The sequence below is a fragment of the Otolemur garnettii genome, unplaced genomic scaffold (genome assembly GCF_000181295.1).
Source record: "Otolemur garnettii isolate 467f Iridium unplaced genomic scaffold, OtoGar3 scaffold00079, whole genome shotgun sequence".
Taxonomy (NCBI): Eukaryota; Metazoa; Chordata; class Mammalia; order Primates; family Galagidae; genus Otolemur; species Otolemur garnettii.
In genome coordinates, this window is record NW_003852474.1 from 5,518,797 (window position 1) to 5,544,648 (window position 25,852).

A 25,852-nucleotide genomic window follows, 5' to 3' on the forward strand; every position below is an offset into this window, starting at 1 on the left:
GGGGAAATATTATTCCAAATAAAAATTGTGTTTACCCATAACATTCCATACTAAAAACATAAAAATATAAAGACTGGGAGGGCTGCCCATGATCACACAACTTTTCGAACTGTTCACGTGAAGTGGCACCTAAATTTGGTTTTGTGGTTTTCCAGAGTTTCTCTAATTATGCTGCAGACTCTGATCAAATTTTTGAAAAATATTTTTTCTATACCAAAAAAACTCTGCAATGCTTTTTCATTTTTAGTTGTCCAAGAAAATACTTAACTGTAAGGAAAGGATATGTGAAAGTAGAAAAGTTTTCATAGAATTGAAACATAATTTTTGTAAATTCCAATACTGAGAAGCTTAGAATTCTCTTTCCTAAACAGAAGCATTCTTAGATTCAGTTGCCTCCTGAAAAATTATCATTTCTTCTCACAAGAGTGGCAGGGGAGAAGGGAGGGGGAAAGTTGTTGACCTGAAATCAGGTCTGCGGAGCAATGAACTAGAAGCCAGAAAGGTTCAAGTTCTAGGTCCAACAGAGTGTGATCTTTTAAAAAAAATAAATCACATCCTCACTACAAAAAATTAGAAAAATTGCAAAATTAAATAATATAATCTGAGAACATTTTTAAACAATAAAGCAATATACAAATCCATGTCATATGTGCAAATTACTCATGGGAGGTGGGGAGGGGCAGGGAAATGCAACCACAGCCTTCCCCCACCCCCACCCCCACCCCCCACCCGCCGAACTCTAGTCAGGACAGAACCACTCTCCACCAGAGTGATAATCAGCAGTCAAGTGCCATCTGCCCGCAGGGGAAAGAGAGGGTTTGTTTGAGAGTAAGCTTTTAGGCAAAGTCTCTAGGGGATGATGGACTTGGGGTCAGTAAATTCTGGTCAGCTGGAGAAAATTCAAGAAAGCATTCTAGTTAGAGGGGCAGAGCACAGATGGAAGAGCCTGGTCAGGCACCCAGCCCACAGGGCTGACCCAGGAGTTCATGTAGAAGGACCATGGGGGAAAGTTAAGGAGAGCCGGGGCTTCAGTTTCTTAAGTGGAGAATGCCCTGGGGAGCGTTCCATCAGGAGCAGGCTGAGAGGAGAGCAGCTCTTAGGAAGGATGGGTCATCTATGGGCTGAGCACAGGACAGAGCCCAGGGAGGAAGCCACTGGGAAGCTGTCCTTCCAAAAAAGCAACGAGCCCAAGACAGCGCAGAAGAATAAGAAAGGACTAGATGGCCATGCCAGACAGAAGAGCATTCAGAGGTGATCAATCCCTGGTGCTGCTGCTTTTAAAAATTCTCTCTCCTGTGCAGAAAGCTAAGATGATTTCAAAACCGTGGAATCCTGAAGAATCCCTTCATTCATTGAAACAACAGTTTCCAAGATCTAGAAAATAAAATTCAATCTTTGGAAACTGCTGGCTGTGGACGTGTATGGAAAATGCAAACACATGGAAAGTTCACCAAAAATACATGAATCTTTCTCTGAGGCGTCAGTCTCACTCCTCCTGCGGCACCACCCAGGAGGGCCACTCCAAGGCCAGTGAACCTATGGAATCCCCAGAGCGGGCCACAGCCCTGCCCCTGAGCTGTGGGTGACTTAATAATAACACCTATAAATGGTGACCATTGCCCCAAGTTTGCTATCTCTGGGCCTCTCCTCAGCACTTCAAACATTCAGAGAGGGCATTTGTTGCCTTTCTTAATGGTCTTCCCAAGCCCTCTCCTCTGAAGTACCCTGGCCTGCTATTGTCACCATGTCCTGCTCCTTAACGGTCCTATTCCAGGTGACCTCAAGGATAACAGACTATACAGGTACATTTTATGACTGTACAAGTCAGCTGGAGGCACAGCCCAGCCTGCAATGCCCTAAGACAGGAGGCACCCAAAGAGCTCTCAGCTGGCTGCTCTGTGCTACCCAAGAGGCAAGTGGGCCTCTCTCTGCAGCCTCTCCTTAGAGTCTGGCCTGGTGGCCAGGGACAGTAACTGGTGTTTGGCTGAAGAAGGCCGTCGCTGGTCGGGCATGTGGTACCTGACACTCTTCCAGAACCTTGTCTTTACAGACTGTGGTCCTTCTGCGTAGTCCCCTGACCAGCGGATGGCCCCATGCTTCCGCTTAATGAATTGGATGGATTCTGGCATCTTCTCATAGTCTTGGATTTTCTCCAGCTCAAGCAGGACAACTTTCATTCCATCCTGAATAAGAGCATTATACATCGCTATTTGCTCTTCGGATGAACTGCCCAGCCAGCCAAAGCTTGACATTTCTCTAACTAAAATAATAATCAGTCTTCTGCATTTCTTTATGTTTTCATTAATAACCTCCACAATGTCTGAAAAAAATGAAGCAAAGCATAATATGTAAAATTTCAATTTATAATCATTCTCTCCACAACCCAAACCTCCCAAGGTTCTTTCCAATCCATCCCCTAACGCTTCTTTCTTGGTTCATTTAAGATTAAAAGAGTTTCTCAGTTTATGGACCAACTCAAAAGTTGGCCCTCAAAAGCTAAAAATTTCAATTAGAACTCAGAAAACATCCAGTAGGGATTTTACAAACTTCTTGTTAAAACATTTAATCTACCACCACGCCTATTTTATGGCATCAGTGGTAAAGTACTAACTAGCTATTAAGTTTTCCAAAACTAAAACTCAATTATTTCTCCAACAAAATATGAGAGAAGTGAATACTTTGTATTTAATAAATGTGAAAATCCTCACACACCACTGGAAGAGGTTCTTCAGTTGTCAAATATGTGTCCCTATGCCCTAACCATCTAGAAAGATGAAACCCAAATGTTAGCGGCTGGTTTTACAACAACGAGCCTTTCCTTTGTTTTATCAAATCCGTACCTTCCCCAACATAGTCATCTCTTCCATAAATGAACAGCTTATATCCACACTGTTTTTCCAAGACCTCAGGCAAGACTTTAAACACGAAAATATCTGAGTAGGAGGTGGACCCTTCCCCAAGGGTCTTTGGATACAGTATATAGGCATCATAGGTCTTCCCATCTGAAGCTAAAGGAAAAATATAATGCATTCAGGACCAAAAGGAAAAAGAAGAGATTTGATAGTCAGTATCACAAACACGCATTTCATAATGAATTATTAATCTTTTTTATTGTATGGCAGCATGATTGAAGTGTAATACCAAAGGATTCCGCCTTTTTAAAGTGTTCTTCTCTTACAAGGTTTCCATAGATCATGTTTTACCACAACGCTGTTCTGACATTGTACGGGATGCCTGCCTCTCACCCTCTGAGGATGGAATGATCCTTATCAAACCTCTTCTCATTCTCTTTCCCAAATGTCTCATCATCCCTGAGCGCTATCCATTCTTCCTTATATATATCCTTATGGCATTAATTTTTTACCAAGTTAAAGCAAAAGAGAGTCAGCCTCTCTGATGCAGGAAAATCTAGCATTTCTTTCTTTTCATTCTACTCCAAACCAAGTCCCCAACAATGGCTTCTGAATAACTGAATGTATAAACAGATGCTCTAACTCTGTGCTTATCCTACCAGGTTAAATGCTAAAGAAAAATTTAGTAGACAATGATATTAGCCTAGCCAGTTATAAAATGAAAATTATATGTAAGAATAGCTACTGTTCTTATATATGCCACCTTTCATTTAAGTGAAAATCCTTAATCATCTTCTACATCTCCTATCTCCTCCCCCCAATAAGAAAATATTGCATAGAATAAAAAATTATACCTTTTGGGGGGAGAAAAATATAGCAGGAATCCCTGTACCAAAGTACAATGTCAATCTTGAAGATTTTATAGATGAAAACAGAGCATGTAATAATAACTGTCAACAGGACAAATACACCAATCACATGATTCTTGAAATCAGGGACTATAGCAGAAAGAGGGGAAAAACATTAGAAACAAAAAGAATTAAATATTTAAGCATAGAAAACCGAACATCTTCCTCCCAGAAAGATCATACTTAGAATTGGCCTACAATCAGACAGCATTAATTCATTCATTGTTCTCACTTAACAATGGATACTAATGTACAAAGCAATCTAACATGGACTGTATAAAATTAAATACATTATATTAAGTTTCCAGCTAAATAGCATAATATATAATAACACAGAAAAAAATACTGACGACCATAGGATAGAGCATTCCACAGTAAAACAAAGCAAAGTCGAAAATCACTCAAAAACCCACAGAAGCTCCCTGAGGGTAGGAGAGCTGTTTAGTAAAAGCCAAAACTGGGGTAAAGGAAAAAGAGGGGTGGATTTAGGGGAAGTTTCACATTCCCACATTTTCCTGGACTCTCTCTAATTATTCATCCAATGATTACACAGGAGTTGGGGTAGGGGGGGAAATAGAAATTATACAAATTTCTAAATTATGGAAAGTATATATATATATATATATACTCTATATGTGTATATAAATATTTATATACATAGCAAGATCACTCTAGCAAATGTGCTAAACTCACTAATTCTAATAGTTTGTAGGCTCTTTTAGATATTTCTCTCTGTGCACACTTATAGCACCCTATTTTTATTTTATTATTCTTATTATTATTTTAGTGCTGAATCCTCAACTAAAACTTTATTTCCTGGTGCTGAATAGAACATGTAAACATCCATATTAAAAAACAGTCATCATATTAGGCAAATTCAAATCTGTCAATCCAGTTTTTCATCCAGAACCAAGCCAGTTAGAGTTACTCAGGAACTACATGGTTATCAAGTGAACTGATTTCCTTTCTTGGTAATTCTCTGTGGAACAGATGAGAAATAAGGTGCCAAAGAATCTGATTGGCCAATTGAAGTGAGATGACTCCTATTCAGTGACTAACTTGGGTTAGGAAGAAAATTAGGTCTTTTCTCAAAATGTTCACTGGTACTTTAGCGCCCTATTTTTAATTAAACCCACAAATTACCTTAAAATATTTCACAAATGTTTCGATATTGTATTTGATTATTCCAACAGATAAAAACATTGGATACCTAGGTTTTCCCTACATATGGATCATGTGATGACTCAAAATACTCAAAAATATTCAGACTTTAAGTTGCTACTAGCTCTAGATAGAATAATTAGTGAGATAAATGGTCAGCATCACTACAGAATTGATAATCAAGTAAAGAAAACTAAGTACAGCAGATCCTTCGAGTGGGCTTACGGTGCTGTGGAAACACAAAACAGAGCACCCAACCTCACCTGTTTGGACAGACAGCTGAGTTAAGGGCAAGCAGGACAGAAAAGCTTCCTCGATTAAGAAAAGAGAGTTTCTTAAAAGAGAGCTAAAGAGTGAAAGAGGCACAGAAGTTACGCAGGTGAAGAACTGAAGAGTGTCCCAGGCAGAAGAAATAGCATTGCAAACCTCAAGGTCATGGAATCTTACTACAGTAAAACAAAACTGCATTTCAAACAGTTGTTTACCTGGACGTATTAACTGGATATATGCTACATTTAGATCATTTGCACCCCTGGCTAAACAGATAAACGGATGAAGATAAAATCTACTTTCGACTTCTGAAATATTCAGCACAGTGATGAGTGTACTCCGTCTTCTGTCTGAAGGATTTTCTGCACTGTTCAGAAAAGAGAGAGTAAACAAAGTTGTGTAAGTGAATCATGTCGACTACAAATAAGACATGTATGGCTGGTCTATTTCCTCCTTATGTTCCTTGCAACATAAATCGTACCTGAAATAATCACCCACCTCCATCACAAGCCTAACGATCAGACTGCTGGCAACATTGATCTGAGATTTTATAGTCCTAAAATCATTGTTAGTAGCAGACTCAGTAGCACAGAAATAAAATTCAAATTACTAGCTTCCAAGTAGAAAAATCAGGATATAGGCATTCCAGTCTAACTGGGGTCCAGGGAAGAATATATTAAAGAGTCAACTGGGGCAGATGACAAAGGGCTTTGCAGGTCATGGGAAGGAAAAGTCATGGGAGCCAGTAGCTCCTCAGTCTACTGCTGAGTGACAGGAAGCCACTTTGAGCTGTAGAGTTCTGATTCTGGACCCCATTTAACCGGTCTTTCCTATATTAAGAAACTTGAAGAGTAATTAAAGATAAGTACTTCATTGGAATGTTGTAACATGTATAACTGAATTTACTAGAAAGTCTTCTAAATAGTAGGGAATTTGCACCACAAAGACATGTATTTTCTTTTTGCATTAAATATATAAGAGCTTATAAATCCTGCTTAGCTTAGCAAAACTCAACATGGTCATCAAAGGGTTAGGACAACTCAACTGCCAGCTATTGGATTAAATGAACCATCTATTAACCCTTGCTATTAGATTAAACCATTGAGGTTATGGAAAATATGACATGGAATTTAATATCTAAGTGTGAATCGCTCCTAGCATACATACATATGATACTCTTCCTCCAGCACTGAGACATCTTCTGCTTCAGACCCATTCCACTTCCAGAACACGAAGGTGTTGGGATGGGCAGTCACATTGCAGATCAGCTGCATCTGGGATCCTACAGAACAATTTATTTTTAATCATAAGATTCACTGACTTTTATTCTGATCTATCTAAATATCTAGATTAATAAGTGGCTATTAAATTAAAACATGATAGAAAACACAAAGAAAATTATTCTTAAACTCACCACCCAGAAATAACCACTGCAGGTAACTTTAGCTCATTCTTTGTCTTCTCTGTGAGTATACACAATTTTTAAAATAGGGTCTTATGGCCTACTATTTTTTTAATGACAATGGATTCCCAATATCAATCCACATGACTAGCCTTCCAGGTAGGTGTTGTCTTGACTGCTCAGTATTTCCTAAGTACAGGTATTCTATCATTAACTATTTCCTTCTTTTAAGAAGAGCCAGTTATGCCTACCATCTATCATATACCTGCATTCTCGTATGAACCTTACTGATGTGCAGGGCAGGAGCTCTTTATTCATCAAAGGGGGTATTAACTCTTCTTTTTTTTTAGTAGAGACAGAGTCTCACTTTATTGCCCTCAGTAGAGTGCCGTAGCGTCACAGCTCACAGCAACCTCCAACTCCTGGGCTTAGGCAATTCTCTTGCCTCAGCCACAACGCCCAGCTATTTTTTTGTTGCAGTTTGGCCAGGGCCGGGTTTGATCCACCACCCTCGGTATCTGGGGCCGGCGCCCTACTCACTGAGCCACAGGCACTGCCTGATAGTAACTCTTTATCATCCATGAAGAACATTCAGTTACTTGCTTTTTGTTTTATTTTTAATGAAAACTCACTGATGTAGTTTTTTTTATTTAGTCACATTTATAAATTTTTTGGGGGGATAGAGTCTTACTATGTTGCCCTCAGTACAGTGCTGTGAGCTCACAGCAACCTCAAAGACTTGGACTTGAGCCTCAGCCTCCCAAGTAGCTGGGGCTACAGGTACCTGCCACAATACCTGGCTATTTTGTTGTTGTCATTGTTGTTTAGCAGGCCCAGGCTGGGTTTGAACTTACCAGCACAGTGCATGTGGCTGGTGCCCTAACCACTGAACTACAGGCACCAAGCCCACATTTGTAAATCTTTCATTATTTTATTTTTTTTTATTATTTTATTAGGTTTTTTTTTTTTTTTTGCAGTTTTTGGCCAGGGCTGGGTTTGAACCCATCACCTCTGGTATATGGGGCCAGCACCCTACTCCCTTGAGCTACAGGCACCACCCAGTTTTCATTATATTTCTATTCAAAGCCCAGTCTATCATTAAATCAGGAAAATATCCATGTACAGTTTCTTTTAGGTATATAATAATCTCATTGTTTTATTGTTTTGATTGTATTTGTTCTTTTTTTTTTTTAAGGCTCCCTCACTAACGTATGTTTTCATAAAGCAATGATTTTCAACAGGTGTGCCCATTAGAGGATGTGAGGTAGGCCTCGAAAATGTTAAAGATCATTAATTAAATCATTTTTAAAGGAAATTCAAAGCACAATTAGTACTTTTTAAGTCTTTGTTTATCAACATAAGTATGCTGGACGAGTTGCAAGTTTAACTATAGGTTCAAGTGTGCCAGGAGATAAAAATAGTGGGAAAAACACTGGTCTATAGTATGAGGGAGAACATCAACTTAATATTTCTATAGAAATAGTTGATAGAAAACTCTAGAACCACTAATTGATAATAATTTTCCTCCTCACTCATTTGTAATGCTGTCATTATCATAAAATAAATTCTCACTTATTTTGGACTTTCTCCATTAATTTATATATAGATACTGATACCAAGAACACTATGCTCTTTTAATTAGTGAATTTTTAGAGTAAACACTAATATTATTCAAAGCTCATCTTACCAATATTATCTTAATATACCTCATCATCTTATACTCCCAAGTAAATTTTAGAATTACTTGCCAATTTTTAAGTTCATTCATATTTTTATTATTACAGAATCCTGTAAGTGTATGAATTAATTTTGAGAGTTGATCTCTTTATAATTTCTAGTTTTTCATATAGAAAAAACACACAGATCTATATTACAGAGGTTTTTTTGTTTGTTTTGCAGTTTTTGGCTGGGGCTGGGTTTGAACCCACCACCTCCCGGTATATAGGGCCGGCACCCTACGCTTTTGTGCCACAGGCACCACTCTATATTACAGTTTTTAATTAGCATTTTAAAAGATTTTTTTCATTATTACTCCTTTTGAAGGCTTTTTTTTTTTTTTTTGCAGTTTTTGGCCGGGGCTGGGTTTGAGGAGCATATGGGGCCTGCACCCTACTCCTTTGAGCCACAAGGCGCCACCCTTTTTGGAGGCTTTTTAGACATTTTTTTTTTCCTAATTGCCTTCTTCCCCATAAATTTTTAATATGTCAGATATACAATGTATTTGTTGATGTAGATTCTTTCACACACACCTCGCCCCAAGAATCTAGTTTCTTCTTATTGGAGACAATACTGCCCACCCCCACCCCAAGAATGCACGCTCTACATCCAGTGTTTCTGAGATTCACATTTCAAGATTTTGGTTTGGGGAGACTTTTCCTCTCTTATAAATTCCACATATTTATAAGAGATATTTGATAGACATTTTGGAGACACTGTCTGAAATGATTAGCTCTTTTCCCATTATACTTTCTTGTTGGTTATTGCTAAACAAATCTAATATTTTAGAATATCAATTTTATATCTCATTAATAAATATTAGATTTCTTTTCCCCAGTAATTTACTTAGAATTTGTAGGTAGGTAATTATATGACCTGAAAATAATAACAAAAATGTCTTTTCTCCCTCGTAGTAATCACACTTTGTTTTTTTTTTTTCCTTTGGTGGCCTTAGTGGGCACTTTCACACCGCGTTAAATAATACTGGTTTTATAGGGATCTTTGTCTTGCTCTTGACTTCAAGGAGTAGGTCCTCGGCTCTCAAGAATGTTGGCAGAGGTGCCCTCAACGCGCCTGTGCAGTGCACTCCAGGGGGCGGTCCTAAGACCGGTTGCGGTTCCGGTTCCATCTCAGAGACACGTGAAGGTCGTTGAGTTGGTGTGGAGTTCCCCTCGGCAGGCGTGGATGCTCAGGGATGGATTCCTCTTCATCTTCATCCGCAGCGGGTTTGGACGCCGTGGACCCTCAGTTGCAGCATTTCATTGAGGTGGAGACCCAGAAGCAGCGCTTCCAGCAGCTGGTGCACCAGATGACCGGACTTTGTTGGGAGAAGTGCATGGACAAGCCTGGGCCAAAGTTGGACGGTCGCGCTGAGGCCTGTTTTGTGAATTGCGTTGAGCGCTTCATTGATACGAGCCAATTCATCTTGAATCGACTGGAGCAGACCCAGAAATCCAAGCCATTCTTCTCACAAAGCCTTTCTGACTGATCTCAGCATTACCTCTTTGGAAAAGGAAGGTAGTTCAAGAAATGAAGAGCTATGGATGGGATGATGGAAGAAACAGCTGTGGAGAGATTGGCTCCCACCTTTTGTCACTCTTGGGACACCATATCATCTGAGAATGAACAAAGACCAGATTTTGTGTGTGGAGGGGACTTGAGGCTTAGACGTGTATTTGGTTGTGTTTTTTAATGCTAATCTTGGGAAAACTATTATATGTGTGTTACTGTGTGGGGGACTCTGCTTTTTTCAAAGTCCCATTAACTGCTTCCTGTAATTTTGATAGTGGGACTGCTTTCTATAATTTGGTAGTGGGACCACGTAGGTAAAATCTCTCATTTGTGTGGATTCATTTCAGATTTCTGGGGCGATCATTGCGTCTTTCAGAATGGATGGCATTTGGAGAAGGATCACTTGACAGTTAATTGTGGGCCTCCTTATCCAGTGTTTGCCATTGTTGGGGAAAAAAAGATCTATGAAGTATTCATACGGTACACTTCAGCTTTCTAGATTATTTCCCACCCTATACTATGATTTATAGTAAACTACGGTTTCAAAGTTATTATAGGGTAGGATGTTATGTGCTTTTGATCTACTGGCATTGTGATATACTATTAACACTATTATTTCTTAATATACAGGGGGGCCATAAAGTTCATGTACAATTTAAAATAGTATACAATTTAAAACTGCACACAAACTGTATGCCCCCACCCCGTATATTGTTATTACGAAATATTTTACTGGAGGTCCATGCAACCTAGGCTTCAGAACTCTCAGTTATACACGTCCAGAACGAACATTTCCAACAGGGCTGTGACCAATAGGCAAAACGGTTCTTAGTAAGAGACAAGAAAATCTTAGATACTATAATGGTCATGCTCCAAAGGACCATAGCCTCTCAACAGAGGTACAATATACCATGATACTGGAATTCTTAGACGGGAAAAGGATTAGGGGGAAATGTCTTTAGGCTCTGAAGGGGAACAATTTCAAGAAAAAAAGGTTAAGCCGTGCTCTAGGTACTATTGACCCATATTTAATTTTGAGTTTGGACGTCTTTGGTTATATCTAAGGATATCTTTATATTACCTTTCACCACAAATAAATAACAAGTGCAGTACCAGCCAAGTACAGAATTCATAGGTCATAAATGTGCACCTTCTTTTTTGGTTTTGCCGACATAGAGTGTCACTCTGTCACCCTGAGTAAAGTGCCCGGCATCACCTAATCTCTGTGCAGCTGTTCACTGTCTTTATACAGTTAATATTAGAGAATTCCCAGGAGACCCTGATTTTTCATCATGTGATATAAGAATATGTTTTGATGTGTAGACCAGTGGTTTCCAATAGAACTTCCAGCGATGATGGAAATGTTCTATATTTGTGCTATCTACATGGTAATCAGTGGTTACATGTGACTCTTAAGCCCTTAAAATATGACTAATGTGACTGAGGAACTAAATTTAAACAAATAAATTGGCAATTTAATTTATATGTGCATAGCTACACATGGCTAATAGCTGCTACATTGGACAGTGTGAGTCTGGATGCTTATAAGGTTCTTTATTCATAAAATAAAAATGTTCACTTGGAAAAGTATTTTTCTAAAATTATCATCTTTTTGGCTTTTAGTCTTACTTTTCTGACTATAAAGTTATCTGTGGTCATAAGAAATCTATCTTGTACCAAACATATTTCTCATTCCTCGGCCTTTTGAACTTGGCTTTGGCTGGCATTTTCATGGGTTATAAGTACGCATAGGAAAGTAAAAAGGGGGAAAAATCAGGCATGGCTGGATTAATGCCAAAGAGGCAAGAATTTAAAAAATGAACATTTAAAGATAAAATCTGTGTCACTTTTCCATTAATTACAGATCTATTCAGTAAATAGCTTAGGTTATATGTAATAAAGGGACAATATGTTTTATTTTTGAGTTCAAAAAAATGATTTCATCATATCCTAATGAAGCCCACTTACCCGGTTCAACTTCTATTGTCTCATTAGCTGGACTCCAAATCACAGGCCTCAAAGTCTTATTTGCCTCTGAAAGAAAAAACATCCCCAGGGCTTATCAGCCTCTTACAGGTCAGAGCCTCAAGTGCTGACAACACTTCCCAAAATACTCTAAATGGTGTCTAGCCAGGTATTTCCTTGAGGGCTCAAAACATCTATGGCAGGGTAAGGAAGAGAAAGTTTAAAGAAGAACTGAGGCGAGGCTGCAGTGCAAGTGTGCACTGCAAAGCTGCCTCCTACTGAATGGGGTGCTATAAAAAACAAATCACATCACCAGGACCTGCATACCCAGATGAGTGCCTCTCTTAAAGCAAACCAAGAAGGTAAGTAACCGTTTCCTTGAACTGGACATCATTCTCCATATGGACGAGTCAGTGCCAGACCTGCTTATTGTCAGTAACTTTGGTAATAACCCAATAGTGAAACCTATAAGGTTATGAATGAATGCCATAATTCATTAAAATAGGCCCAAAAAAGTATCAAGGAGCCCCAGAAATTAATCTGGCTCTTACTTATCAGAAAATTGGCTGCTTACGTGTATAAATAAGGGGATTGATCTGTAGTCAACAAGAAACTAAGAAACTATAGACTTGGAACGCTCACTATTCTACTGGTCCAAAAAAAAGTCAATGTCATGAGGACAAGATGGTATCTGTTTTGTACGTTAGGCATACTCCCTAATGTGTGCCTAGTACAATTCCTTGCACACAGGAAATGCTCAATATATATATTTTTAAATTCAAGAGTGAACAAAAACCACTAAACCCACTGGGGTGGGCCTTGGAAAGAAAACAAAACATGACCTCACCCCCAGGCAGAGTATATTGTTTCTCTACAAATGGGATCAGAAAAGGAGACAGGATTTAAAATATACTTGACCCATCTTAAAAACTCCCCAATACCCAGTTTTCCCTAGAATTCTACTTGTTAATTTGGTCGCTGCATCTCAGCAAAGACAACCAGAGTTATACAATGACAAGGGCAGTTTGCTAAAAACTCAGAGTTGGATTCATAGATGCCTGTGAGGCCAAAGCAAGTAATTAAAAATCTTTATTCAATAAAATTAATATTTGCAAAAAATAAATGATAATAGATTTAGAAAAATGTACTATATATAAGGTGATCATATTCTGTGTTTGCTTGAGATTGTCTCAATTTATACCTGTGGTCACAACATAATTACTATCAGACATCACTTTATCCTGCAAAATGTCCTATACTCTTCTTATACTACTGAAAGCTTACAAAAAAGCTGATCTTTACAGAAATGTTGAGCATTCTGCCCTTTCCCACATAATTTGAAGGAATGTATTTTGGTTCATTTTGTTGTAAAACAATTTTTAATATGAACCATGGTTAATACAGAATTGAAAGACCCAAGAAAATTAACAAGAGCAATCACTGTATACGTACTAGCTACACACCTGATTTGCCCTAAGCACTGACTTACACCAGGCACTCAAGCTTAGCACACCTGATCTCTAATCTTTCCAGCAACCTTGGAAGTTATATGGTCTTATTATAGAGGAGAAAACAGGCTTAAAGAGGTTAAACAACAGTTACCATTGAATGATTCTGGGTGGATAACTTAATTCCAGAGCCCATTAGCATCCAGGTCAATCATACCCATAATCCCCTATCACTAGACACTCAGACTCCCAGTGCTCTGAGAACATTCCCATACACCAACCAGAGGGAGCCCAGAGCTCTCTGGAAGAACCATGAGCCATGTCAAAGAACAGCCCTCCTAGATTAGCTGGAAAATATAGCTCATAATGTCTGTTTAATTAGCACTATGTCTAAAGCAAGAATGGAAAATATTACATAAAACTGGTATATATTAATAGTAACCAAAAACCTCAACTAAAGCCACATGACCTTTGTGGAATCATTGATCTTGTTTTGGATTTAATTTCTCCCATAAACAATGAAAGTAATATTAGATCATGGTCTCTGTCCCTTCCCAGAACTAAACTTGTAGGGCTGGCGCTATCACTCACCATTTGTAGTAACAAATGCTATTACCCGGGTAACAGAATGTTGCTTTCCTAAGTATGTGTAGGATGCACGGCAAGTGTAGTTCCCCCTGTGCTCTTCAGCCACATTCTTCACGATGAGCTGATTAGTGGCTCCACCGAAGTGAGTATTGTCGAGAAGTAGAGGTTGGCAATTCTAGACAAAGGAAGAGAGAAGCACTGAAAACCAATTAATAGCTTTCCTCAATCCACCAGCAAAAGGAACTCCATTTTTTCACATTAACAAACATGTTTTTAAAAAGTGACTGGAAAGGTTCCCTGTACTTCTTTTGTCGTCAAAAGTTCATTATACTCATACAGTATTAAACTGCCATGCCTGTAAGCCTTGAGCTATGAAGGTAAGTGAAGGCAAATTTATTTTGTAAAAAAATGTTCAAGAAAAGTATGTTAATACTATAAGCTTTCTCATCAATATTGTACTTCATTTCTTCACTGATATTATTTATTTTGTACCTTTTAACCTCTACCAGATGATTCTCCATTCAAGTTCCACCAGACTAAGTAAAGGTACCAGAAGGTGCTATTCTGTGGAATGCTAGTCCACCCACCTTTAACACATGAATTGCCATGTGAGTTGTATGTAACTCACACTGGTTTGGGGCCTGGAGCCCGTGAAACATGTATGACACACATCTCTTTACCCTGGGTATCCTGGGAGCCGTATAGGCCCCAAGAAAAAAAAATTTTTCTAGTATAGCAGTCAATCTGTTAAGCCAGTGACAGAAACTACCAGGTTATTTGAGGAGCATTTAATATCCTTAACAAAACACAAAATAATATATTTTGCAATAATCTCTTAAATACCTTAAGTTTATAATCAGTCTTCTCTTTAAACTTTTCTTAATTATGTCTTGCAAAATTAAATAAAAACAACAGCAAGTAGGATTTTAGTTAAGCTCCAAATTACAATTCTTTTTAAATTTCCTATTAAAGTCTCACCATTAAAGAGGAAACAGCATGCAAAAGAAAAAGGCACTTTGCAGATTCCGTCCATTGTCCAGATAACTTTCTTACTTGTAGGAAGAGGAAAAGACAATATTGAAAATAAAATTACCTTATACCACTGTGTTTTTGGAAACTCATTATTTTCATCTTTAAAAAAGTCTAAATGAGGGCACACAAGATTTCCATCTTGTTCCAAGGGTAGCTTCTGTACGAACATAGCTTCTGCATTATAACACGTGTTAGGCTCATTCTCCACAAATTTTGGACTTATTTTAATTTTGAAGCAGGAAGATGAATCTCTAAAATAGGTAAAATACGCATCATTAAAATAATTTTCTGTTCTTAAATGCTGCAGGTGCCTAGCAGACACGTTCATAACACATTAACTGGTTCTTACCTTACTGCACAATAGTAATGTCCTGAATCCTCTACCTTGGCAGGAACAAACCAAAGTTGATTTTTGTGCTGATGAATCCTAGAGTCTTGTGATGTAGATATCGGTGTCTCACTATCATTTTTATACCAAATTATATCATCACCTTTCTTCTCATCTGGGTTCAGAGGACAGGAGCGAACATCAATTTCATTAGCAGAGGAAACTCGATTTATTGTTTCTTCACGTTCCTGGCATTCATCTTTAAAAGGGAGAAAGGGGAAGCAAATTCCATGAAAAGTTTACCAATGTTTCTTAGTTTAACATCTACTAAGTACATCAACTATTAAACACATCAATTTATATTGTATAAAAAATCTGTACAAGCTTATGATTCAGAGCATTATCTTGGGAGTCTGAAAAATCTATACTCAAGTCCAGCTATGTCACTTGTGCTATGTCCTTAGCAAGGGCTATGCCCTGTGTGCTACGCCCTTGGCAAGTCATTTAACCTCTCTCATCCCCTCTTTATTCTTTCTCTCTCTCTTTTTGCGGCTCTAACCCACAAACTCTTGGTCTACCCAGATTTTCAGTGCCATCTCCTCAACTCAGAGGGCTTTGCCTATTTTTCATTTTTGCAGTGTCATGACCTGAAGTAATTTTAGACAATCAGAAGGCTTACTTCCGTTGTTTCCCATCTTTCTGTGATTTCTGCTCTTTGTTTCCTGGTATTTTCTGAATGATTAAACATGCTAAGTAAAGACATGAAAGAGATTTATTTTAAAAAATAAAACTTCTAGAAGAGAAAAACTATAATTTTGAGTTTAAAAAATATCATAGATGGGATTCATGGCAGCTTTGACATTGAAGAGAAAATGATTAGTGAACTTGAAGACATAGCATTAGAAACCATCCAAAATTAAGCATAGAAAGAAAAATAACAGAGCAGGACAGGGCACTGGTTAGGTTAGGAAGAGAAATGGGGATGTGCCCATCAGCCCCCAAATTACAAACAGCCCTAAGCAAAAGAAACATGAAGAAAATGATGGCAACACAATATAATCAAGTTGATTAAAACCAGTGATGAAGAGAAAATCTTATAATTAGCCAGAAAAAAAAAAAGACATTTAGTACAGAGGAACAAAGACAAAAATGATGTAGCCTTCTTTCCAAAAACAATACAAGCCAGAATAAGAATAATGTCCTCAAAGTGCTCAAAGAAAAAGAAAAAGTCTGCCTACAATTCTACATACAAAATATCTTTTGAAATCAAGGAAAATACTTTTTTTCAGATTTAAAAAAAATGTAAGATGTCATCATCCATAGACATGCAGTAGAATTACCATTTAATGAAGTCCTTCAGAAAGGAAAATGAAACTATACAAAGGAACAAATAGCATCAGGTATGTTAACTACATAATTATAAAAATATGCCATAGTCTTCCCTACCACTCAAAATGTGAAAATATGTTTTGATACAAAAAGTTTTAAAACATGATGAATATAGTAGCAGAATTAAGAAGTAGGAAAATAGTAAATGGTATAGATCAGAGAGGAAGTCAATGAAACAGAAGAAAATAAAGCTAGTGCACTCATGAAATCAATAAAATGAATACTCATGAAATCAATAAAATTAATAAGTCTCTAGCCAGACTAAACAGGAAAAACAAAAGAGGTGACATCATTGATTAAAGGAATTTTTAACGGGTAGTAAGGGAATATTAAGAATAACTTTATGCCAATAAATTCACAAGATAAATGAAATAGGCAAATTCTTTGAAAGACACAGACTGCTAAAGACCCACCCCCAGAAGACACAGATAGCCTGAACTAACTTATATCTATTAAAGGAATTATATTTGTAATTAAAAGCCATCCAGAAAAAAAAAAGTCAGGCCCAGATGGCTTCACTGATACATTCTATCAAGCATTTATCAAAGAAATAATACAATTTTACATAAACTTTTCCAGAAAATTGAAGAAGTGGCAATACTTCCCAACTCACTCTATGAGATGAGTATTATTCTGATACCAAATACCAAAACAAAGGCATTATAAGAAAAGAAACTCACAAACCAATCTCCACCAGGAACCTAAGTGCAAATTTTTTGTCAAATATTTTAGTAAGTACGATCCTACAATATATAAAAAAGGATAATGCGTTATGAAGTAGGATATATCCTAGGAATTCAAAATTGAATTCACATTTAAAAAATCAATCTAATTCTACATACTAAGGTACACTATATAATAATCTCAGTAGATTTCAAAAAAGCGTGTATTGATACATTTCTCATCTAAAAAGGTAGAAAAAACTCTCAGCACACTAGGAATAGAAGAGAACAACCTGAACTTGATAAAGAAAAGCTATGAAAAACCTACAGTTACACATGGTGAAATTGGCACAAGACAAGGATGCCCATTATGCTGCTATTCAATATTGTATTGGTGGGTCCGATACAGTACAACCAAAAGATGAGTCCTTTTTATAAGGCAAAAAAAAAAAAAAAGAAAGAAAGAAATGACATCCAAGCTGGAAAAAGAAGTAACATGATTTTATTTGCAGACAACACGATCATTTATGTAAAAAATTGTATGGAATCTATAAAAGACTTACAAATATTTTTAAGTTGTAAGATACAATATGAATTTTACAATATAAAATTGAATGTGTTTTGCATATACTGGCAAAGAATATTTCAAGACTGAATCTTTTAAAATAACTTTTAGAGTAGCATCAAAAGATATTAAAAATTATGGATAAATTTGATGAAGATGCACAATAGACTTATACAATAAAAATTATAAAATTTTAAATAGTTATACAAAGTATAAATCAATGGAGAAATACATGTTTTGTTCATGGATCAGAAGACCTGATATTAAGATATTAGTTCTCTCCAAACTCACTTATATTCAATTCAATCCTAATCAGAATTTTTAGTAGCAATTGACAAGCTAATTCTAAAATTTATATAGAAGCCAAGGGTAGTAGCCCACACTTGTAATCCTAGCACAATGGGAGACTGAAGTGGGAGGATCACTTGAGCTGAGGAGTTCGAGACCAGCCTAAGCAAGAGAAAGACCTCATCTCTACTAAAAATAGAAAAAACAGGCAGGCATTGTAGTCCCAGCTACTCAGGAGGCTGAGGCAGGGGAATCACTTCAGCCCAGGGTTTGAGATTGCTGTGCCCACAGCTCTAGCCTGGGGTAACAGAGACTCTGTCTCAATACATACATACATACATACATACATACATACATACAATGCATACAGAATTAGCCAAAACAACTTTGACTTTAATACAGAATAAGGTTGGAAGAGTTACACTGCCTTATTTCAAGACTTATTATAAAGCTACAGTAATTAAGACTACACAGTATTTGTATAAAAATAAATAGGTCACTGAGACACAATATAGACCCCCAGAAATAACTCATACAAATATACTCAACTTATTTTTGATGAAGGTGCAAAAATAATTCGGTAGAGAAAAGATAATCTTTTCAAAAGATTGGATATACCCATGTAAAAACAACCCCACCCCCACCTCACCACACACACAATTTGGACGCAGGATCCCCAACATGGTAGATTCAAGGGCTCCATAAATCAGTCCTCCATAAAAGCAACAAAAAGATTGGCAAAAATTTTCAAAAACAAAGGCTATAATCAAAAGAACATTTATTTAAAAAATAAACAAGAACCTGCCAAATTCACAGTAGATCAGCAAAGTTTGTGGCTTTGTAACTTAAAATATTCCATCTTCCTCTTTCTGTCTCCCCAGAAGCTATGAAAGCTAATAGTTTTATAAACACAGTATCTATGACAACCATCAGACTTGTAAGACTGACTGGATTTGAAGCTGCTCAAAAAATCCCGTTCCCACAGCACTGCCAATCTTTGACTTGACTGGCAGTTCCTCAAACTCATTCATAGGTAGCATTGTTATTGACCTAAGAGCTCCTCAGAGAAAGCCCTATCCCCAGGGTGTTTGTTGAAAAATCTCAATATTAACTATTTAACATCACAGCTGCCAGAGGCTGTGATACCAGTGCAAACAAACAAGAGCCATAACCCCTAGGGAGTTTTGAAAAGCTCTGACATATTCCTGGGGTATCCAGAAGGATTCCCATGTATGCAGGGCTGTGCACACATGCCCAGGGAAGAGCAGAGAAGGCACAAGTCTTGCACTTTTGGATGATTCTGAGGGCATACACAAGCAGGACGCAAAGGCTAGACAGACCTGTAAATAGTCTAAGTGTTGAAGACATGCCCCAACATACAGAGAGCCCCTCAGGAAAAAGTGAAAAACATTGGGTCAAGGAATTTAAAGAAATAGCTAGCCAATCATTAGCTGACCACTAAATTAACTGAGCACTGACTCAGTGACCACACAATCCAGAAAATATATGCTTTAAAAGAATTAGCCCAAGAAAGTAATTAAACAAACAAATAGAAATAGCAGTGGGAACAATAACAATAAAAAAAATAAGTAATAACAATAAACCTTTTCTGTGCATGGAAGGGAACATCTGATTTCTAAAATTGCAACATTATACTACCTAAAATGTCCAATTTCCAACAAAAACTATAAAACATGCAAATAAAAAAACCCCAGTAAAGTATGGTCCATACACAGAATAAAAAGGGAGGGGGGTGATAATAGAAACTTTCCTAGAGGGGTCCAGATTTTAGATAGATAAAACTATTTAGTTTTTTAGATTAAAACTTAAAATCAGCTATTAAAAATATTTTCAAAGAACAAAAGAAAATTATGTTTAAATGATTAAAGGAAATTATGATAACAGTGTTTCACCAAGTAAAAAAAAAAGAAAGAAAGGAAGACAAATCATCAAAAGAGAACCAAGTGGAAATTCTGGAGTAGAAAAGTCTAATACATAAAATTATGATAAAGACTCCAGAGCAGATTTGAACTATCAAAAAAAAGAACTGGTACATTTGAAAATAAGTCAACTGATTATTGGAAGATTATCCAATCTGAAAAGAAAATCAAAAAGAATACTAACCAAAACCTTGAAAACCTATGGGGCTTCATCAAGCATACCAGCATATGCATAAAGGGAATCCCAGAAGGGCCAGGAAAAATATTGGAAAAAATAGTGGTCAAATATTTCTCAAATTTGATGAAAAACATTAATCAACTCATCTGTCTTAGTCCATTTTATGTTCCCATAATAGAATACTTGAGAGTGGGTAATTTATAAAGAAAAGAGGTTTATTTAGCTCATTGTTCTACACAGTGAGAAAATTTGAGATTGGATGGCTACATCTAGCAGCTTCTGGTATGAACCCCACATTGCATCAAAACATGACAGAAAAATGAAAGGGGAGCTGCCTGCAGCAAAAAGGGCAAAACAGGAAAGGCAACCTTGCTTGATAACAACCCATGTTCACAGGAACTAATCAATTCCTGTGAAAATTAACCCAGTCTCCTGAGAAAGACATTATCATATCAAGCTAATCACTTCTTAAAGGCACCAACTCCCAACATTGCATCATTGTAGGCCAAGCCTCAACATGAGTTTTGGTGGGGACAACCCATATTTAAACCACAGCAACATCTGAGGAAGCTCCAAGGATTATAAGGGAGATAAATTAAAAGATATAAACCCAGATACATAATAGTCAGACTTTAAAAGACAAAGAGAGACTCTTGAAAGCAACAAGAGATAAATGCCTTATTATTAAACACATACAAAGGATCTTCAATCAAATTAACAGTTATCTCTCAGAACCCACAGAGACAAGAAGGCAGTGGGATAACATATTCTAAGTGCTGAAAGAAAGACTATCAATCAACAATTCTATACCTAGCAAAACTATCTTTCAAAAAGTAAAGAGAATCGAAAAGATCCACAGATAAACATAAACAGAAAATCCAACATGAACATAACTATCCTACAAAATAAATGCTAAACAGAGTCCTTTAGGCTGGAATAAAAAAACCTAGACAGTAACTTAACAACTACATGTTACTGTATCCAAATAAAGAAATAGAGAATACCTAAGAAAGGAAAGTTCATGCGGAAATATAAAACTACATAGGTAAATAAAATATTTAAAATAAAATACATAGTTGTTTTTCTTTTAATTTCAGGTTAATGTGAGGGTACAAGCAACTAGGTTACAATGTTTACATGTGTTAGGTACAGTCTCTCTTATAGTTGTGTCCCACCCACAAGAGGTGTGCCATATGCCCCTTACATTGTGCCCATTAAGTGGGAACACACCAATCTCCCACCTTCCTCCCAACATAGGTATTTTGAGTGTATAACTTCTCTTTTTTCCCAGATGATTTTAAAAATTGCATAAGTAATGACTATAAGTAAATCAAAAGGAGTCATAGACCTAAATGTAAAGCCTAAAGCTACAAAACATCCAGAAGGAAATCTAGGAAGAAATGTTTGTAACCTAGGATCAAAGAATTTTAGATACAATACCAAAAACATAATCCAAAAAAAAGTAAAGATAAATTGGGACTTTCAAAATTAAGAATTTTACTCTTTGAAGGATGCCATAGGGTATGAACAAACGAAAGGACAATCTACATTCTGGGAGAAAATATTCATAAATTACATATATGATAAAGATCATAGTAGACTCAGAATATGTAAAGAATTCTCAAAACTCAACAATAAGAAAACAACTCAATAAAAAAATGGGTAAAAGGTTTAAAGTTTCGCCAGAGAAGATAACATGGATGGTAAATAAGCACGTGAAAATAAGCTCAATATCATTAGCAAACTTCATACTAAAATCACAATCCGATTCCACTACATACCTATTAGAAGGATTAAGATTAAAAAGATTAACAATAACAGGCAGCGCCTGTGGCTCAAAGGAGGTAGGGCACCGGCCCCATATACCAGAGGTGGCAGGTTCAAACCCAGCCCCCAGCAAAAAACTGCAAAAAAAAGATTGACAATAGCAAGTTGATAAGGATGCAGAAGAATTGGAACTCTCCTACCTGGTTGATGAGGATATAAAATGCCACAATTTTAGGAGACTCTTTGGTGTTTTCTTACAAAGTTAAACATACATCTCCCATATTAGCTACTCATTCCACTCTTGTCCATTCAAAAACCTGTATACTAGTGTTCATTGTACCTTGCTTTTAATAGTCAAAAACTAAAAATAGCCCAAAATCCATCAACATGTCAATATATGAATTATAATGCTAATTAATGAAATAATAAGCTATTAATATAATATATGCAACATGAATGAATCTCAAAATAATTATACTAAGTGAAAGAAGTCATTTTGCCCTTCCCCAAAAAAGAGTGCATATAATATAAACCCATTTACTTAAAATTCTAGAGAAAACAAACCAAATATAGTGATGGAAAACAGATCGGCGACTGCCTGGATGAGGACAGTAAGGAGGAACAGGAAAGAGGGATTATAAAGGATTGAAAGAAACTTCAGGGAGTGATGAATATATTTATTAATTGTGGCCATGGTTTCAGGAGTATATATATATATATATGTCAACACTTCAAATTGTATATTTTAAATATGTGTGGTTTATTGAATATCAGTTATGTCTCAATAAAGCTGTTAAAGAACCAGAACAAGATAAGGCTGTCCTCTTTTACCACTCTAATTCAACATAGAGCTGGACATTTTAGCCAGAGAAGTTAGGCGAGAGGATGAAATAAAGAGCATCCAAAGTGGAAATGAGGATGTCAAATTGTCCCTGTCTTCAGATAATGTGATCTTATATGGAGAAAAATCTAATGACTCTATGAAAAAACTCTTAGAACTGATAGATAGGCCAGGTGCAGTGGCTCACGCCAATAATCCCAGCACTCTGGAAGGCTGAGGTGGGGGAGGATCACCTGAACTTACCAGTTCCAGATGAGCCTGAGCTAGAGCAAGACCCCATCTCTAAAAATAGCCAGGTGTTGTGGTGGGTGCCTGTAGTCCCACCTACTCAAGAGGCTGAGGCAAGAGAATTGCCTGAGCCCAAGAGTAAGCGGTTGCTGTAAGGAATGATGCCAGGGCACTCTACTGGGGGCAACAAAGTGAGACTGTCTCAAAAAAAAAAAAAGGAACTGATAGATAATTCACTGAAATTGCAGGATTACAAAATTAGCATACAAAAATAAGTAGTATTTCTATACTTGAACATCAAACTAGCTGAAAAAGAAATCAAGAAGGCTACCCTATTTACAATAGCTATTTTAAAAACCCCATAGGAATAAATTTAACAAAGCAAGTGAAAAATCTCCACCCAACACTAAGGATACAAACCCAAAGGGAAAGACATCTCATGCTCATAGATAGGAAGAACTATTATCGTTAAAATGTCAACACTACCCAAAGCAATCTAGAGATTCAATGCAATCCTCATCAAACCACCAAAGACATTCTTCACAGAAATAGAAACAAAATCTTAAAATTTGTAGGGAACCACAAAAGACCCTCAAAAGCCAAAGCAATCCTGAGTAAAAAAGAACAAAGCTGGAGGCATCACACTAGCAAATCTTAAAACATACAACAAATCTGTAGTAACCAAAACAACACAATAATAACATTTAAAAAAGACATAGATCAATAGAACAGAACAAAGAAGCCAGAAGTTAACCCACATATTTACAACCAATTGACTTTTGACAAAGGAGTCAAGAATATTCACTGAGGAAAGGAGAGTATCTTCAATAACTGGTGCTGGGGAAACTGGGTATCCATTTAAAAGAAGAAAGTAGACTACTACCACCTGTCGTCCTATACAGAAAATACCAACTCAAAATGGATCAAAGACCTAAATGTTAAGATTCAAAAAGATAAAACTACTAGAAAGAAACGGAAAATGTTCCAGGACATCGCTTGGTCTGAGAAAACAAACTATGAATAAGACCTCAAAAGCACAAGCAACAAAAGCAAAAATAAATAAATGGGATTATCTCAAACTCAAATCTTTCCACACAGCAAAGGAAAAATCCAGAGTGAAAAGACAACCTATACAATCGAAGAAAATATTTACAAACTCCTCATCCAAAGGAAGATGCATATCTAGAATGTACATGGAGCTCAAACATCTCAATAGCAAGAAAACAACAACAAAGAAAAAAATCCAAATAAAGATTAGCAAGTGTAAAGTGATTTATAGAGTCAGTGCAATTCCCATCAAAATACCAACATCGTTTTTTACAGAACAACAACAACAAAAAATCCTATATCACATATGGAACCAAAAAAAAAAACCCAATGCCCAGAGTAATCCTAAACAAATCTGAAGGCATCACACTACGAGACTTCAAATTAAGGTAGAAGGCTATAGTAACCCAAACAGCATGGTATTGGTATAAAGTAAACACACAGATCAATGAAACAGAATAGAGAACCCAGAAATAAAACCACACAGCTGCAACTGATTTTTAACAAATCAAACAAAAACATACACAGGGTAAAGGACACCTAATTCAATAAATGAGATACTGGGACACTGGGATACTGTGTAGACAAATGCAAAAAAATGAAACTGGATCCCTCTGTCTCACCATACAAAAAAATTAATTCAAGATGTATTAAAAACTTGAATGTAAGAACTAAAACCATAAAAATTCTAGCAGAAAACATAAGAAAACCCCTTCTGGATATCAGTACAGGAAAAAAATTTATGACTAAGACCCCAAAAGCAAATATAGTAACAACAAAAACAAATAAATCAGACTTAATTAAGCTAAAGTTTCTGCACAACAAAGGGAAATAATCAGCTGAGCAAACAGACAATCTACAGAATGGGAGAAAATGATTGCAAACTATACATCTGACAAATGAGTAATACCCAGAATCTATAAAGAACTTCAACAAATCAGCAGGAAAAAACAACCCCAATTAAAAAGTAGACAAAAGAAATGAACAGATGTTTTTTCAAAAGATGCTACGCAAATGGCCAATGATGAAAAAACACTAAACGTCATTATTCATCAGGGAAATGCAAAATAAAACCACAATAAGACGCCATCTTATCCCTGTCAGAACGGCCATGATTAGTAAGACAAGAAACAATAGATTTTGGCACAGAAACAGTGAAAAGGGGATGCTTATACATTGTTGATGGGACTGTAAATCAGTACAACCACTACCGAAAACAGTATGGAGATTCCTCAGAGAATTAAAAGTAGGCTTACCATTCAATCCAGCGATCCTACTACTGGGTATCTTCCGAAAGGAAAAGAAGTCATTATATCAAAATGACACTTGCACCAAAATGTATTCCAAAGCACAAGTCACAGTTGCAAAGATATGGAATCAACCTAAGCACTCATCAACTGATAAGTGGATAAAAAAAATACAATGTACATATATACATCATGACTACTACTCAACTGTGAAAAGGAATGGAGTACTGCCTTTGCAGCAACTTGGATGGAAATGAAGACCATTAAACTAAATGAAGTATCTCGGGAATGGAAAAACAAATACCACATGTTCTCACTTGTAAGTGAGAGCTCAGCAGTGCAAATACGGTCGTCAAGTGGTATAATGGACTTTGGAAAATAAGAAGGGGAGGGTGGCGGGGGAAGAGAGGTAAAAAATTACTTAAAAGAGAAACTGTGTTAACCAGCTTGATGAAAATATTTCAAATGGTATATAAAACCAGCACGTTGTACCCCATGACTGCATTAATGTACACAGC

General features: G+C 36.7%; 1 protein-coding gene and 1 pseudogene across 11 annotated transcripts in view; one reads left to right on the top strand and one right to left on the bottom strand.

Moving 5' to 3' along the window:
• Nucleotides 1-709: 709 nt before the first annotated feature.
• IL1R1 (interleukin 1 receptor type 1) overlaps nucleotides 710-25,852 on the bottom strand; it is a 72,531-nt gene continuing 47,388 nt past the window's right edge. For all 10 annotated transcript variants that reach the window (XM_023515837.1, XM_023515833.1, XM_023515832.1 and 7 more), the window contains 9 exons: nucleotides 15,204-15,441; nucleotides 14,916-15,105; nucleotides 13,826-13,997; nucleotides 11,790-11,855; nucleotides 6,359-6,473; nucleotides 5,407-5,558; nucleotides 3,707-3,850; nucleotides 2,841-3,008; nucleotides 710-2,320 (listed from right to left, as the gene is read on the bottom strand). In XM_023515837.1, coding sequence (XP_023371605.1) covers nucleotides 1,902-2,320; nucleotides 2,841-3,008; nucleotides 3,707-3,850; nucleotides 5,407-5,558; nucleotides 6,359-6,473; nucleotides 11,790-11,855; nucleotides 13,826-13,997; nucleotides 14,916-15,105; nucleotides 15,204-15,441 — 1,664 coding nt within the window. In that variant the 3' untranslated portion in view covers nucleotides 710-1,901. The remainder of the gene's footprint in view (nucleotides 2,321-2,840; nucleotides 3,009-3,706; nucleotides 3,851-5,406; nucleotides 5,559-6,358; nucleotides 6,474-11,789; nucleotides 11,856-13,825; nucleotides 13,998-14,915; nucleotides 15,106-15,203; nucleotides 15,442-25,852) is intronic.
• LOC100946951 lies at nucleotides 9,286-9,958 on the top strand (annotated as a pseudogene). Its single transcript, XR_001161480.2, has one exon. The product of XR_001161480.2 is annotated as a mitochondrial import inner membrane translocase subunit Tim8 A pseudogene (transcript).